General features: G+C 48.9%; 1 protein-coding gene across 1 annotated transcript; it reads right to left on the bottom strand.

The window, feature by feature from the left end:
• Nucleotides 1-1774: 1774 nt before the first annotated feature.
• On the bottom strand, nucleotides 1775-14327 carry LOC138808476 (5'-AMP-activated protein kinase subunit beta-1). The gene is made up of 7 exons (XM_069994749.1): nucleotides 13980-14327; nucleotides 11013-11176; nucleotides 9624-9717; nucleotides 9228-9342; nucleotides 6906-7039; nucleotides 3276-3344; nucleotides 1775-3021 (listed from the first exon to the last, which is right to left on the bottom strand). The coding sequence occupies exons 1-7, from the start codon at nucleotides 14136-14138 to the stop codon at nucleotides 2944-2946; spliced, it is 813 nt and encodes a 270-aa protein (XP_069850850.1). The 5' UTR covers nucleotides 14139-14327; the 3' UTR covers nucleotides 1775-2943.
• Nucleotides 14328-17816: the final 3489 nt, after the last annotated feature.

Raw genomic sequence — 17816 nt, forward strand, 5'->3', positions numbered from 1 at the left:
TGGGGATTGTGGCTCTAGGCACAGTATTTAGAAGAAAAAAAACCGTCATTTGTTTAATCAGATGTTGATACATTCCTTAAGGTGGGGAATGTTGGGTAGTGGAAATTGTTCAGCAGCGAGTAGCATTTTCCTTGAGCCTGTCAATGATTAATGAAAGTCTGTTTGCCTGGAACGGGTTATTGGAGGTAGAGGAAAGGACTTTGAAAATGACTTTGCTACTGTACGTAACTCTGGCTCTTTCAGAGCCACAAAACAGGGCAAATGAGGCTGACCCGGAACATGCACATCTGAAGCAGCCTTCCTCTCCACTACAACTGTCTTCCTTATGTGCTTTTTAAGAGCCACGAGATCTTTTATAAGTAGATGTGGAGAATGCTGTAGAGGGCTATTTCACACTTCCATGGCCACTTCATGAGTCCTCAGAGTATCAGGGCCCAGACATTTCTAGGGTGACTAGCTGTAAGCGAGTGTTTACCTTGCACTTTCACCTTGGATGTTTCTCCCCTTTGTGGGCAGAGCTCATTTGCATGCTGTGTTTTCTTGGAGCTCTCTGAGCAGCTGACTCTAGCTGACAGATCTTCCAGTTGGTTACAGAAAGGGTGGTGGTGCTGTGCTTACTCGGGTAGGGAGCTCCTGTCCCGGGCCCTGGGTGTCCTGGAGTCCGGAGCTGGGTCCCCAGCCATTGAGCCCTGTCCTTCAGCTGCCAGGGGCAGAGGTGCTGGGCTCAGCTCATCAATAGGAATTCAATGCTAGTGCCGTGTCTGAACATTTTTTGGTATTATTGAGCTTGGTTAGCTATGCATTTTCAAAACTCCCCCCCCCCCCCCAGTCTTGGGGTTTAAGCTCAGGGCCTAGGCACTGTCCCTGAGCTTCTTTTGCTCAAGGCTAGTACTCTACCACTTGAACCACTGTGCTACTTCTGGCCTTTTCTGTTTATGTGGTACTGAGGAATCAAATCCAGGGCTTCACGCATGCTAGGCAAGCACTCTGCCACTAAGCCATATTCCCAGCCCTCAAAACTATTTTCAAACATCCACTTTTGGAAACAGGTTGTTTAATAGTCCCGGAAGTCCCAAGAGGGCTTTCAGGATAAGATGGTTTAATTATCCAGCCTAGGAAGCACAGACTAGAACATGGAAGAGCTTCCCTTTCCTAAGCTTTAGTGTTTCATGATGTCCAAGAAAAGGCTCAAAGAACACTAGCAGGGCTGGGCATTGTGGTGCAGGGCTGTAATCCAAACTGCTCGGTTAGCTTTGACAGGATTGCTGTTTTAAGGCCAGCCTGGGCTAAGTTAGTGAGACTACCTGAAGAACTAACCGGGACTAAGGGAATAGCTCAAGCTGGAGACTTCTTGCTAGCAGAAAGCTGAGGACAAAACCAAACTCTAGAACACTGGGACTTTTCCATGCCTTTGGGAGGACAGAGCCTCTTCTAGCTGATAACGGTGTCCGTTTAATGGCGTCAAGTCCTGAGCCCAGGCTCTGCTCCATCGGCCTCATGTAGGAGGAAAATCCTTTGGTGTGAGGGTGCTGTCTACCTGTCTGAGTCAGGAAGCTGCATCCGGGGCTGAGTGGTTAAATTCCAAACTGTGGTGAGAGGTTGATGAAGGCAATGCCCCTGAGGCGGCTGTGGAGTCCAGCCCACTCCAACTGCCCAAAGGCGACCCCAAACCGCCTGGCAAGTGTCTAGTCTCCTGGAGAACAGTCTAGTCTCTAAGCTGGGAGTGGTTCTATCCAAATACCTGAACAGAATCAGAACTTCCTCCAGATGCGGGTCCAGGTATTTTTATAAAGCTTTATTGAAACCTGTATGTCAAGGTGACAGCAATTCAGTGTTTTGAAACCAGTAAAAAAAAAGGAAAAAAAAAAAAAGTACCCAAACTCAGGTTTACAAAATAAATACTGGACACCAGCGAACTTGTTTCTGCCTCTCCCAGCCAGAACGAAAGGTCTGACACCTTCCGCAGTGTGGGTGGACACGCGTGCAGTGGCCCTCTGGAAGGCGAGCTGTCCGTCCACTGGTGCACAGGACTTCCGTGCAGCGGCTGTCAGGCAGGCTGCTGCAGGACTGAAGGTTCCCTTCTGAACAGGCAGCCGTCATTGCTGGGGTCCTCTTTGATTTCTAGGGTACAGGTGCCCTGCAGGAGGGTGGGTGATGCAGCCCGGGCGTCACTTCATTAAGTCTGGAATAAGGAGCTAGCAGTGGCAGTCCTCAGGATCGTCCAGCTCCATGGAGAAATCGGCAGTGGGTTTTGCAGCCTGATCTAAGAACAGGCTAAGATGCGTTGCTGAGCACAGTCACAGGGCGAGTGTTCTAGTTGTGGTGACTTATTGCTGGAAGGCTGGAGAGCCAGCCACCTGTGGTCAGAAAAGTACGGAGTGCAGACAGTGTAGGAAACTATTGCAAGACTTCACCTGGAAATCAGACAGCTATTAATTTCGACAGAAATTAGCCCTCGCTGAAGTAGAGAAGGGGAGGAAATCTATTGCTTTGATTGGAAGGGCAGGCTCCATAGCCAGGCCTCAGCGGGGACAGGCCACAGGAGAGATGGGGCTGCTGGCCTGAGAGACGCGCAGATGGTGAGACATTTCGGGTGGCCTCTGTCCCCGCTTCCTGGAGTCTTACTAGCAGGGTGGCTTGGCCCTCAGCTGGGGTTTAAGAATGTCCCCCACAGCCGGGGAGGATGCGGGCTGGGAAGCGTGCACCCCTGGAGATGGTGAGCCTCCAGGCTTGCAGCACCTCTGCCTTCCCTTCTGCCTCTTGGACGGGTGCAGACCAGGCTGTCCGGAGCTCCAGGGCCTGGACAGACTTTCGAGCAGGACTTGGGCGGGGGTGAAGTATCTTAGGAAATGTGAAATGTGAGACTCGGTCCATTCCTCTAGTGGAAAGCATGCACGCAGGGCGCTGGGGGCGGCCGTCCCGGGCCCTTGCGGCTCCGGGCCCTCATATGGGCTTGTAGAGCAGGGTGGTGACATACTTCTTCTTGTACCGGTGGGTCGCGCTGAGCACCATCACTCCGTCCTGAGGAAGAGGGTAGAAATGACGGGGAGCAGGGCTAGGTTAGGGGCTCAGACTTCAAAGTGCAGGAGACTCTTCATGGAACTTAAGAAAGATATCAATTCCTGTTCACTGCCCCCCCAGCCCCTCAATCCCCAAGAACCTGAGCCAAAGTTGGCCTCAGACCCTAGAAGCTGCCCCTAAACCCAGCAGGCCCAGGCAGGACTGCTGCTGGGGGTCCTGGAGCACCGCTAAGGGTGCTCTGGTGAGGCCGTTACCTTGATGGACAGTGCGTAGAGGTGGTTCAGCATGACGTGATTGGGCTCCGGGAGCAGCGCCGGGTCACACTGCGGAGAGACGAAGATGTGAGCATGGAGGACATGGAAAGCAAGCTGCTTCTCCCCGCTTCCAGCCCCAGGTATGAATGCCGAGGAGGTGGGCTCTCCCGCCACCCTCCCTTCCAAGGTCAGGCCAAGGGTACAGATGAGGCCGCTGGGTGCCCTGGGGTGTGGTTTCTGGCCAGGTTTTTACCCCGCCTGCCAAGCATGGGCCATGGATGGGTTCTCATAGAAGGGGCAGGAAGAAGACAGACATTGGTTGCAAGTACTTTGAGAGAAACCAAGAAGATCCGATTTACATACAGCACTCATGAGTGGCCGGATTTCAAACTCAGGTCTCTGAGACTCACGCCAGGCACTCAGGGCGCAATGACTAAGGGTGAGAGATGGCGCAACCCTGCAGGAGTTCACACAGGACTGGAACTTAGACCTGCTAGACTCTCCTGGTCTTTTAACAGAAGCCTCAAATTAAGACTCCTTTTCATTGGACACTCTCCCCTTTTATAAATGCTAATTCAAATTAAAACAACAACAACAAACCAGGTAACCAGTGGGTGGTATATTCTGTGCTTGCTTTAAGAGAAGGGGGGCCTTCAACGCTAGGGATACCCCAATCCTGAAGTGCCTCATGACCTCACAAGCCTGGGGCTTCCTGGCCCCCCCCCCAAGTGGATGGTGTGGTTCCCTGCTGAGGTGTGACCACATCCTCCTGGATGAAGATGGTGCGTTTACCATAAACAGGCCTGGTTATCTTGAGAGGCTCTGGCCTAGGCCGCAAAACCTGGGGAACCCTGCCGGGGGGTTCAAGTTCAGGCATGTATGGGACAGAAGAGTCTGCAGTCCCACAAAAGCCATGTGTGCTGGCTCTCTCAGAAAGGTAGGTGGGTACAGAGAAAGCCAGGTCCTGGTTTCAGCTCTGCCGATGAGGATCAGCCAGGGTTTTCAGGCCACACACTCGACCTCACTCTGGGCTTGGGATGGCAAAGGCTCCCAGTGCTCAGTGGGTCTGACCAGAGGCTGTGTGAAGCGCTGGCCCCACCTGCTCCTCTGAATGCTGGAGCTTACTGTGTGACCCCCGTACTCCCCCCCTCCTGCCCCCACCCGGAAGGGCTGAAAAGAATTAATTTTAAAAAATGACATGTGGATACTGTGGAATGGCCACCCCAAGCCATTAACATGCATTACTTCACACACATCACATTTTGTGGTTAAAACTTAACATACACTGTGTACAAGCTTGGTGTGTAGACTGGTATGGCTGATGGAAAATGGTATTAAGTTCTTCAAAACATAAGCTAGTTGTGTGTCTGGAGGAAGGAACATCTGACTTTGTGTTTACCACAACACTATGTACACCAGCAAAGACAGGGAATAAACAACCTGAGAGTCTGCTGATGGATGGATTAAAAACAAATCTACACACAATGGAGCCAGGTGCCAGCTGCTCACGCTTATAATTCTAGCTACTTGAGAGACTGAGGGGTGGACTGCAGTTTGAAGCCAGCCCAGGCTGAAAAGTCTAAGATTCCATCTCAAATCAACTGGCAAAAAGGCCAAGCTGGGGGCATGGCTCAAGTAGTAGAGTGCCAGATTTAGCAAGCAAGCTGAGAAACGACTAGGTCCTGAGTTCAAACCTCAGTACCTGCAAAACAACAACAAAAAACCCTACTAGCCTTAAGAAATCCTGTCATTTGTAACAACATGGGTAAATTCAGAGGACTTAATATAAGTAAGCCAGGCACAGAAAGACAAAACTGCATCATCTTATTATTGAGACTCTGAAAGCGCTGAGCTGTGGCAGGAGGAAGTAGAATGGTGGTTGCCACAGGCTGGCTTGGGAGCGTGCATGGAGGAGCGGCTGTACAGCATGCTGACGTCATGGGCTAGTGTTTTAAGTGTTAGCAAGATGATGCTCTACTTCTCTTCCATCAAGTATAGGCCACTACAGTGTCTACGTCACAGGGAAGTTGTGAGGCTTCAGTAAGAACCCACGAGAAACACCTAGACTACCTCTTGAGCTACCCCACAGACCTTATCTTCTGTTATTTTTATCCAGGCAAGCCAAAACTCTGACCTTCCAACCTTTCCTCCCAAGTGGCTGGGACCACAGTGTGTGTCTCTACCTCGGCTTGAATTTCTAACTTAAAAATGTTTTGTAAAAGGACAGGGAGACACATGAGTGGGCTCATGCCTGTAATTCTAGCTTTTCAGGAGGCTAAGATCTAAGGATTGTGGTTTGAGAAGCCAGCCCAGGCAGGAAAGTCCAAGAGATTCTAATGTCCTTTAAACTATGCAAGAAAGCCAGTAGTGGAACTGTGGCTCAAGTTGTAGAGTGCAAAAGCAGCTCAGGGATAGAGCCCAGGCGGAGTTCAAGCCCCGGGACTGGCTGGGGTGGGGAAGGAAGGAGGGATGGGAAGCAGCCCCATTCAAGTGCTTTTAAGACAGATGTTAAAATGTCCTTGCAGTCCTCCACCTGCCTGGAAACCTCTTGGCCCTGGGGGTTCTGAGCCATGCTGGTCCTTACCTTCTGCCCTCTTTTTTGGCTCACAGAATGGCCAACTCCTCTGCAGCCCACGTGCTCGGGGCACTCTTGGCAGAGAGGGGAACCTGGATCGGATAGCAAATGCCCGGCCTCTGCCTGATGGCTCCGCACAGACATGTGGCTCATCCGGGCACGGGTCGCCAGCTCTGGGAGGCTCTTTGGTGGCAGTTACGTTAGCTCCTGCTATTGTTCGAATGTGTACTCCCAAGTCCATGTGTTGGAAGTGTGCCCCCCACCCCCATGAGCGATGACAGGTAGAGGGGGATAGTAAGAGGGAAGCAGGTCATGCGCATGGAGTGTGGACAGTCAGGAGAGGACCAGCCATTTCAAAAGTGGATCGTTACTAAAGCGAATTCAGCTCTCTAGCCTTTCCTCCTCCTCCTGTGGGATAATTCAGCATGGAGGCCCCCTGCCACATGCTGGGGACAGGTTTCAGACGTGCCGCCTGCAGACCCAGACACTAAATATATTCTGGTCTAAGTGCTCCAGTCTCCAGCATTCTACTGTAGCGGCAGGAATGGACTACGACAGCTCCTCATACACATGTGCCTTTTAGGTGATGACTGGGACCAACTCTTAATTCCAGAAGCAGGCAGGAGGAACAATTCAGGGTAAACCGAACAGAAAAGGAGCCACAAGAACAGCTGGCTACGCTCCAGGATCCAGGCTACACTCCTTTCTTAGATGCAAAGCCAGTTTCCTGGAGGACGAGTGTGAGCGATACTTCAAATCTTGATTGACAAGTACTGACTGATGTTTCTAAAGCAACTTAGTGATTAAAACGAGGGTCTGACATGTGGGGGCCTGAGGAAGAATTGAGGAATTCGGGGCTGGCTAAGGTTTACGGGGTGGTCATGAATCATGATGGAACGGGGCAGGGCAGGAGGGAAAGCTCAGAACTGCTTTGTGGGAGGGGAGACAGCACGTGCATATTGAGGATTTCTATGGGGGACACTGCGCTTGTCCACTAGCGACTGGGCAGGTGGACAGGACTGTGGAGGAAGGTCTGGACAGATGCCAGCACTCACCGAAATCCCTGTGTCCTTGTTCAGGATGACCTGTAGCAGGTGTGGAGGGAGGATGGGCGGAGCCTTAAATCGCTCTTCCGGTTTGGAGACATAGGGCTCCTGGTGGTAGGGTCCCGGGGGAGAACTGGACAGCTCTGTTGGGAGATGGCGACAACATTCTGAAAATTATGAGCTTCAGGAGTACTCTCTTCTCTAGCTTTTTTTTTTTGGCCTCTTGTTCCATCAATACAGATTTATAGTCTCTTAAAAGACATATAGAGTACTGAGCCAGGCGCCTGTGACTCATGCCTATAATCCTAGCAACTATGATCCGAGGATCATAGTTTGAAGTCAGCTTTGGCAGAAAAGATTGTGAGAGTTTGTATCTCCAATTAATCAGCAAGAAGCCAAAAGTGGAGGTGTGGCTCAAGTGGTAGAGCACCAGAGACTTGAGTGAAAAAGCTGAGAGAGTGAGGCCCCAGTTCTGATCACAAAAAAAAAAAAAAAAAAAGGAAAGGTGTAGGCTCCAAAGGAACAGAGCAGAGCACCGAGAAAGCCCTTTTGGAAGGTGGGTACATGGATAAAAATCAGCGCTGAACTCAGATGTGCTGGTGGAAGACAGGAGTTGCAGCAAAGCCAGGGAATATGGGTCAGGCTAACAAGCAGGCCGATCCCAATCAGCCAACCTCACGTGTCAGCAGAACAAGGCTCCCTTCTCACTGCGGGCTGAGCTGGCCAAAACCAGACAGGAGCTCAAGCCTTCCTGTGAGGATTAAGTGGCTGAGCACAAGCGTCCTGTGAACATGACCAGCCAGCGTGAAACAGGTTATACAAGGCATCCCATGTTATTTTTTCAAAAAGTTAAAAACCTACTTGTTGGACTCCATCACCCTCAGGTTCCGTGAGTCCCTTGATCAAAGAGATATATTAGGAAGCGTCTGGAAGCACAGTGCTTGATGTCAGAAGCAGCCAATGTCTGAGCTGCAGAAGGTACTGAGCCACTATCCAAACTCCGGTCACCTGGTCCCCACACTAGTCCCCAACACATCTGACAGGCTCGAGCTCTGGCAAGTCCCTTGGTGCCATTCTCTAAGGGCAGACTCCCTTCAGAGGACTCAAGCACATGGCAGCAGGGGACTGAGAAAAGCCTTAAAGGTAGAAGACAGCCATGAAGGGCAAACGGGTGATACTGTAAGAAAGCTGGAGAAGTGGAGAGCTTGAAGTCAGATTATCAGCAAACGGTGAGAGGCTCACTTTCTCTCCTGGATGCTCTGTACTGTAGAAACCTAACTAAAAGTTCTGGTATTCAACAAATAAACACATTTATCCACCAGAGGCGGATATGTGGGTAGTTTTTCCTGTTCCCTTACCTTAGGGTATTTCTAAAGGAGAGTTAGCCATCCCAGAAGAAGAAAACTACTTAGGGGTTTCTAAGTCCCACTGAACAACCTGATCTGATGTCACAGCAAGCCTGTCAGTTCACCATTGTGATTTTAGAATAGCTAAAGAACCCTGGTGGTGGAACCTCCAGCCCAGCCAGGTGAGGAAGGAAAAACATCAACCTGGAAATTCAACAGAAGCCATGTCGTTACACTGCTGGACGTCCCATGGGGCCAGGAACTGCTTAAACCGCTGCTGAGGCCAGCAAGAGCAGACAGACAGCTGGCACTCCAGATTACATGTCCTACCCACTGCACTGTACACATGTCATTCTGCTGGCTTTGGTTGGGGGTGGGGGAAGCAGGGGCGGGCAATTAATGGAAGCTTCTGTGATCAGAAGAATCCTGGGCATCAACAACCAGACCTGACAAGAGGAAGGACTCATGGGCAAGTTTGCTAGCACTACATTGAGCAGGTTCCCAGAAAGGAAGGGTGTGCTGTGTAGCCCGCTGCTTATGGCCAGCTGCCTTCTCTCCTTGTCAGGGAATGTGACAAGGTCCTAAGGGGACACGAGTGCTGGCCAAGGTCACTGAGGTGTCTGTTTACCCCTCTCTGCCTCCAGTTCTTCAGACATGAGTGGGAAGCAAGCTGGCAGCTTCCCCCACGCTGGTTCACTACCAATCCAACGGAGCCCTCGAGGGCCCTTTTTGGCCCTGACTCTGGCTTGACAAGCTCTGGTTCTATCCCCATGGCCAAGCAGAACTACCGAGTACTGAAGAAGACAAGGATGGCACAGGGGGCCTGACAGAGGAAGGAATGAATGTTGTAGCCCCTCGAGGAGACACCAGTGTCCACCTTATTGGGCAGCTTTTGCTCAAAAGCGAGAGGCAAGAGAATGAGAGCACTGCTGGACTGCGCAGCCCCCGCCTGCACACATGGGGATAAAATGAACTGTGTTCATACCAGACACATCGGAGCACTTTTGGGAATCCACCATTAAAGCATCAAACACTTCAAAGTCAGTTTTCTTCACTTGAATGATGTTGTTAACTGTGCCAAGCTGGCTGGTTACTATCGGCTGGGAAAAGACAGACAGGCAGAAATCATAACATGGAAGGTCTAGGGAGAGCATTCTTTAGAGGACTTGGAATTCCTGGCTAGAACGTGTCACTTCCTGGCCCTGGAAGCTACCCTACTTTGTTCTGGTGGAGTTATGCCAGTGATCTGACAACTGGTACTACCTCACCCAGCCACACATGGGGATTTGTACCAGCAGGGCGACAAGCCACAAGGGGAAGGTCAGATGATTGACATGAACTCTGCAGATACGTGGAGAACTAAGGGCGAGAGGAAGAGTACCTCGGAAGGGTCATGTGTCCACTGACCATCCACGAAGAACTTGTACTGATGCTCTCCTTCTGGCAGGTCCAGGATGGCTACAAAGTTGTTGTGGCTGCAAGGAGAAAGGAAGGAGAGCATGTCTTTTGGGTGATCTTGTCTGCTCAGCTCTAACCAGTCAGGGAAAAACAAAACACAATCTGGGAGAATGATCTCAACCCAGAAAAGCTACCTAAGGAAACCAAAGTGCATGAGTTTTAAATACGAAGAATCTACACTCCTCACATGGAAAGGTCACCACACGGGCATCGGTGCTTTTCAAGTCTGCATGCAAAATATCACTTAGCAGTCGTGGGTGCCAAGGAGAACAATACAAGACAAACACCAGCTGCCTAGTTTTCCCCTTTTGTCAGTTTACTTTGGGCGGAGGCAGGGATCTATGTAACGGGAGGCACAAACTATCTCTAAAGAAACTTGTGCCACTATTCCGGGAACTGCTTTCATCTGGTTGTTTTGTTCTTCTGACTTGGACTGACTTTGAGTACTATGCCAACTGGCTTCTTCCTTCTCCGGTGTTACTGCTGGGGATGCAGGCAGCCCCTGGCATGCAGGCCCTGTCTCTTGCTTCATCAAGGCACTTAACTGGCGAAGGCATTTTCTCCTGGACAATTTGAGACATGAGTTCCTGTCAGCATTTTTAATAAAACGTCTTACTCCAACCCTGCTAATGATACCTACACAGCAAGTATCTCCAGAATAGAAGTGATGCACAAATTAGAACGAACCTCAATAGTCTCTTGTCTTTTTTTTTTGCCAGTCCTGGAGCTTGGACTCAGGGCCTGGGCACTGACCCTGAGCCTCTCTGTGCTCAAGGCTGGCGCTCTACCACTTAAGCCACAGCGCTACTTCCAGCTTTTTCTGTTTATGTGGTACTGAGGAATCGGACCCAGGGCTTCATGCACGCTAGGCAAGCACTCTACTACTGAGCTACCTTCCCAGCCCCGATAGTCTCTTTTTAACAGATGGGAAAACTGAGGCTCAGCTGCAAAATGACTGTGTAGGTAGTCTTAAGATTCTTAGCTCAGTGCCCTCTCTAGTGCCCTGGGAATAGTCTCTTTCTCAGGCGAATCATCTACCTAAGGACCTGAACTGGGAGATATCCATGACCCACAAATACTTTCCACTGAGACATGTTGTTTCTGTCTTAAAAAAAAAAAAAGGTGTGCTTTAAACCCAGAAGTTTCTCAGGTGTGAGATTTGAATCTCTTTCACTTATTAAGCAAAATTATTTCAGCATCTCTTGTCCAAAAGCATGCTTTGTTTCTATTCACCTACAGAGATCTTTTAGAAAGAAGAACTCTATAAGGGTTTAGGCAAATATAAATATGTGAGCACTCCCCATGCAATTACCTTCTTGTGAGGGGAAGTTTACTCCAGTTATTGAAGGACCCAGATAAGTAAACTTCCTTTCCACCACCTGTCCATCGAAATACAGTTGGCCGAGCCTGGGTGGGAGCCTTATCATTCACTTCAAGATCATGCTGCCAGGCCAGGAACTCCTCCTTCTCTGGAGCCTAGAAACAGAGCAGTTTACTCAGAAACAGGAAGCCATAAGTAAGCACCCTACAACTGACTACTCAACTAATATTGACAGTTCATTCTAAAGAGGCAGCCCGCCCTTGCTGGTTTTGTTTCCCCAATTACAATGTGGGGTAATAAAAATAACTACTTTATAAGGTTTATGCAAGGACTGCGTTTCTGTGAAATGATCTGAAGCATTGTTGATACATAGTGAGTACTTAATGATTCTTAGCTCTTATTGTGGTGATAAAGAGGGCTATGGGGAATGTGGCTTAGTGACAGAGTGTTTGCTTAGCATGCGTGAAGCCCTGGGTTCAATTCCTCAGTACCATATAAACAGAAAAAGCCGGAAGTGGCACTGTGGCTTAAGTGGTAAAGTGCTAGCCTTGAGCAAAAGAAGCTCAAGGACAGTGCCCGGGCCCTAAGTTCAAGCCCCAGGACTGACCAAAAAAAAAAAAAAGACAGACAGAAACAAGGAAAGAAAGAAAGAAAGGAGGGCTTCATAAATTCCAAAGGAAGCCAAAAAAACTTGCTTGGAAGACTACAGTGAACCCAAGACTAGTAAGAGTGTAAGGTCTTGAGTTCAAGTCCTATCAACACACACAAAAAATTCAAGAGTACATTAGCAGTTATGAGGGACAATTCCAGAGCTGTCAACTTGACGATTGGCAAGTCCATACTGTGTGGAAGAATACTACTCTGAGTGCTGCCGAGTGGGTTACCGAGGACAAACAAGACTGTCTGTACTAAACGTGTACTCCAGCATGAAACAGGACCACATTTAATCCTGTCTAGGTGAAATGTATTTGGTTGTGGATCTTTCACATCTTGCTTAGTAAGAAGTAGAGTATTTTAACAGCTGGAATTCTAGAGTTGGGAGAACCCTTAAAGGGGTGCAGCAGGCTTCTGGCACCTTCCTCTCAAACACTAAGCAGAACTTATCTAAAAGATGCCTGCATTCCTAGAGTTCTAACAAGGTCCACAGATTATAAAGAATAAAAGCCCAGAGTTGCTTTAGGTGGGTGTGGTAACTATGGTGAAGTGGGATAGTCAAAAGAACTGAGGGGTTTGCTATCTAGGCATTCAACCCAGTGCGTGCGTGCGTGCGTGTGTATGTCACCTCAGTAACTTTGGGTGAATTGAGAATGGATGTTACTCACATTTAATCTCCACAGATCCTCTGCATGTTAAATATTTCTTGTAGTTTTAAAAAATATATATATAACATTGTTGTTATTAAAATATTGTATGGAGGGGTGACCATCGTAAATCAGGTATATTTCTTTTTTTGGGGGGGGACAATGTCACTCCTTCCTTCCCTTTCCCCCCAAACCTGTAGGAGTTTTGTAACAGCAACAACGTATGCTTCTTGAAGAAAGTAATTCCCATTTTTATGGTGTTTTATTTAACAGTGTTGGGGCCAAAAGTACTTAGGGGAGGGAAGGCCTGTCAAATCATTGGGGAGGCCTGATTCCAAAGTTCATGGCACACTCTAGGAATGGAAGGAGCTCAGAAAACAAATTCACATCACTGGCTGTAAGGCCAAGTAAAAGCAGGCTCTAATTTAAAGTTAGACTTAGAACCAAGACACAAGTGAGAATGTGAGACTATAATCACCTAGTCTAATATCTAAGGGGAAAAAAGTATGAGTAAAGGTGAAATGAGTTGTCAGGGAATTAGCCCATCTGAACAATGATGATTAACATGTAATTGAATAGTAACAGACTGGGGGGGGGGGTGGGAAGATACTTTCATTCCTCCTAAACCTGCTTTATTCCTTTAAGGACTTAGCTCTTTGCTGGGTGCCAGTGGCTCAGACCTGTAAGCCTAGCTGAGATCTGAGGATTGGAGTTGGAAGCCAGCCTGGGCAAACAAATCATCTCTAATTAACCAGCAAAATGCTGGAAGTGGAGGAGTGGCTCAAGTTGTGCTCTAGTTTGGTGTGAGAAAGCTAAGGGAGACAGTGAGGTTCAAGGATTTAGTTCTGCACCTGTAGGAATAAGGAGCCCTGTAACTGGAAACACACATATGCACAAACAAGGTGAGTAAATGTGGGTAAAGCTGGAGTCATCTTCCTGTTTCACAAAGCAGAGTGTATTAGGAAGTCCGATCTCCACTCGTAGAAAATAAGGTGCTTTGGTCTACTGAAAAAGTTAAGTCCTGTTTTAACTAACACAAGAGGAGCTGAGTGGCTGTTTGCTGCTTCCTTCAGACTTGACACCAACAGGCCTTCACAAGTAGCATTAACTTTTCCCTGATGTGCTCTAAAAGAAAAGGGGGGGGAGCACCCAAAGTATCAGAAGGAGGCACCCCCAATCCCTTGTGATGTCCAAACTATTCATAGCGACTTTGACTTGGACTCCAAAACGGACAGTCCTTTTCTTTTAAAAAACAAAAACAAAGACAGACACACCAGCCTGCACTAAGCCGAGGGAAGACTGTCTCCAAGCTGTGGAATTAATTACGCCTAGGAGAAAGGCAAAGGCACTGGTGCTCAATTACCGCTAGCGCGACTCCTGATCATTAATTAAGCATTCGGAATTCGGTCCCAGAACTGCCTTTCTCGTTAATGATGCGCTCCAGCTCCCTCTGGGTGACACGCTCACCATCGGTAATCCAGACTCGGGTTCCCCGGTGGCGGGAGGGGAGCGGGGGGGGGCGGGGGGGGTCGCTCGCGGGGCTGGCTGGGATGGGGATGGCCGTCGGAGGGGATGTGGCGGGAATCTGCTGCACGGGTCCCGCACCCCCCCCTTCCCCGTGGGGAGCCCGGTCCCCCTCCCCCGCCGGCCCTCGTACCTTGATCTCCTCCGAGTGGAAGAGGTCGGCGTCCTCGGGGCTGTCCATCAGGATCTTGGGCCGGTCCCCGTCCTTGGCGCCCCCCGAGCTGTCCCGGCGGTGCGCCTTGTGCCCGCCCTGGCGCTCCAGCGCCGCGCGCTCGCTGCTCGTGTTGCCCATGGCGGGGGTCTGTCGGCGGGGACACCGGCTAGCGGGGGGGGGGGGTCGTGGAGGAAGCCCGGGGTACCACGCCCCTCCGGTGCAGGCCGCTTTCGGCGGCGACTTTACCTGCTCCAGGCGATCGCGGCTCGGACTCAAGCAGCGGGAAGGTAACCTGACACTTTCCCGGCACGCCCCACCCCCTCGGTAACTTCCGCTTCCGGCGACTCCGGCGGAGGAGCGGGGCGGGGCGGGGGAGGGTAGGAGTAGGGAGAGGAGCTGAAGCGGAGGAGGAAGCGGAGGGGTAGCCGCGGCACCCCCCCCACTTCCGTCACTTCCGTTTCCGGTCTGGTCTGGGTGTTGGCGCCGTCGCAGTCGGTTGAAGTGGGGCCGCGCCCAAGACCAAATTCCTTGAGCGCCTTGAGCGGCAGGAGGCGCTCGCGCGCGCCGGCCATCTTGACAGCTTTTCCCGCGCTGGACCCGGGAGCGGTGACGACGTGATGACGTCAGCGCAGCCCACCGGCCTCCAGCTGACGGTGCAAGGTTCAGCCTGAGACCCCTTAGTGCCGGGTGCAAGTCGACGGCACGGCCCCTTGGAACCCCGTCGTGGGGCTGGGAAGGCGGCCTGGTGGTAGAGCGCCTGCCTAGCACGCGTGAGGCCCTGGGTTCCAGTCCTCAGTGCCACCTAAACCAAAAGGAAACCACAAAAATTAAAAGGAAAAAGCACATTAAAAAACAAGGACCCACGAAAAACCCCACCCTGCCATGCATTGTTTAAAATGCAACCCTACTCCAGGACCTGTGGAATCCCCAAGTCTGAGCATTGGTGGAGAATTCAGGTAACGTGCAGGTGGACTTTAAACGCGGGAGTTAACTTGTGTGTGTTTTAAAGCACACCAAGCACACATGTGGGTGGTTATAGTTCAAGATATGTCAGAATCACTTTGGACATGCAATTCTATGCAAAGATGTATGAGCGTTTGCGCTTTGCTTTTTGTCACCCAGGAGTGCATGGGGGCTTCCTATAGCTTCCCAGCTCCATACAGACTTACAGGTCCTTGAGATTCCCACGTGAAAAGCATCTCAGTCTCTCTATCTCTCTCTCATGAACACACCCACCCACCCACCCACCCACACACACACACACACACAAATGAGATGAATAGGTGAACGAGGATTTTTATTTTAGTATAACAGGGTTAAAGTACAGAGAAATAGAAATGAGAGAAATATTTCCTGCTCTCCATGCTGTTAACTACTGCCTTTTGATCTTTCTGACCTGGGGGAAAACAGCAACTCCAAAATCTTAAACTATGATTCTGGGCAGCTATGAAGAGTGCTATTTATTATTCTAAAAAAAATGATTCACAGACTGCTTTTCATAAACTCCAAGCAATTGATGGAATTTTTAAAAAATGGAGATGTGTCTGGGTCTAACCAAAGCACAAGGACAATAAGTGAGTTTTAGGGTTTTCTTTTTCCAGATAGGCTTGTCACTTTTACCCAAAGTTGGCATGCTTTTGCCATTTCCAAGGAGAGGGAAGATTTAGGTAGTCCCTTTTAGATGTGCTAATCCTTGTAACTTAACATCAAAGAGGAAGAATGAGGTGAGTACCTGAGAGTCACACCTGTAATCCTAGCTGAGATCTGAGGATCATTGTTAGAAGCCAGCCCAGGCAGGAAAAGTCTCTGAGACTCTTATCTCCAATTAATCACAGAAAAAGCTGGAATGTGGCTCGAATGGTAGAGTGCTATCCTTGAGCAAAAGGAGCCCATGGACAGTGCCTAAGCCCAGAGTTCAAGCCCCAGGACTGGAAAAAAAGAAAACAAAAAAGAGGAGGTGTAGTAGGAGGGAAGCTTGACAGACTCTTTAGTTGCTTCCTGGTGTTAACTTTTTATTCTGGCTGTTGATATTTGTTAAAAAAATGTATATATTATGTATATATATTTTTCCTTATCTTCTCATCTGTCCTTCACTTTGGCCAGTGCCAAAGTGCATATATATATATATATATTTATATATATTACACACACACACACACACACATGTACACATATACATATATACATTTAGTCCTTATCTATCTACTCTTCTTCACTTTGGCCAGTACTTCTGTACGAAGTACATACCCTTATGATACCAAAATATTGTAATCTTCCTCCCTGTTGGTCATTAGCATAGTTTTGTTTAGTTTTGCTTATATGTGCATCAAAAATACATTACATATGCTAGACCACATCATGCATATCATTCACTGGATGTTTATTTAATACCTACAATGTAACAGGTAACTCAATGCTAAGTAAATGCGGAACACAGATGACTAACACATTCACCTGGGGGGGAAGCTGACATTTTCTATCACCATATAAAAATGAACCTTTATTTTCATAGGTAGTTTTGCTTCTTTTATTTCTTCTAGAAATATGCATATGGGAGATTCTTTCCAAGAATCTAATTAATGCATTAATTCTAACATGTACACACAGGAGTCCAGAAGGGACTTAGAGGCAGGCCAGGAAACGGGATCAGAGCAAAGAAGGGTTTCCTGGAACTGATGACTGACATTCTGAGTTTACTCAACATAATCAGACATGTTGAATGCCCTTGCCAAACTGGATAACAGGCAGATGATAGATTCTGGACAACTCAGAATCTATTCTTGGAATTGTTTTTTTGATAGTAGCCTGACTTGCTCATAATAGATAACAAAAAAGTCTTCAAAAGACTGAGAGACAAGGAAAAACTCACACACTGTGGATGCTATCTGGGTTTTGCAGGTGCTTTGTTGTGTGAGAAAAATGTCAAGACTTCTGCTCTGACTCAGATAAAATAACAATAAAAGCATGACTCTTTGATGCCAAACAATACTGGAGATAGTGCTACTAGAAGTTTAAGACTGCAAAGTTGACCATAGATCCTTGAATTTGGCAAGAGGAGAATCCAGGCAAGACATGAATATAGTCAAGATGATAGGAAAGTTTGTTAGAAAAGAAGCGTGGCCACTCTCAAGCATCTCACACTGTCTTTGGGGGGGATTACTGAGATTGGCAGGGCAAGAGAAGCCCTGCATAATTAAAACAGTCCAGGTCATAGGCTGGTTCAGAAGTGGAGGCAGATGGTAGGCAGATGGTCTGATCGTCCAGTTATCTCAGGATTGGTCAGGAGCTTTGCTGCAATAAGAATCCCTAACACCTGGCCGGTGTTCAGTGGTCCCGCCCTTACTGGCTTCCTCGATGGCTGCAAAGTGAATGGCTCAGGAGCATTAAGTCCCAATGGTGCAAGCCGTCATCCCAGGGATGAGGGAGGTTTACTGAATTAACACTTGAGCTCTTGGTGTTGGTTTCCCTGGCCTGTGTAGGCAAGTTAAACATGCTTTGAAAACTATCTGTTTACCCACCTTAGACTAGAATAAAGCCTTCCTTTATCCTTATGTGGGTGGAAAACTCAAAAACCCTCGCTTGATGACATTTTGTGACCTCTGGGGCCTCAGAGGCTGGTATTTCACTCCCGTTTCAATATCTGGAAGAGGTCCTGCATCATTTCCACTCACTGGACCTGTACAGGTATGCCCTGCACAGGGATGCCTGCCACAGCAGGTAGGTCCTGGGATTTCACCTGAGTACCAGACTGTGTTGTCTACACAGCTCATGCTACTTTGCACAAATGTACCACAGGGACTGGCAATGGCCCTGGCT

This window comes from Dipodomys merriami, unplaced genomic scaffold (genome assembly GCF_024711535.1).
Source record: "Dipodomys merriami isolate MVZ:Mamm:240054 unplaced genomic scaffold, mDipMer1.0.p SCAF_45, whole genome shotgun sequence".
Taxonomy (NCBI): domain Eukaryota; kingdom Metazoa; phylum Chordata; class Mammalia; order Rodentia; family Heteromyidae; genus Dipodomys; species Dipodomys merriami.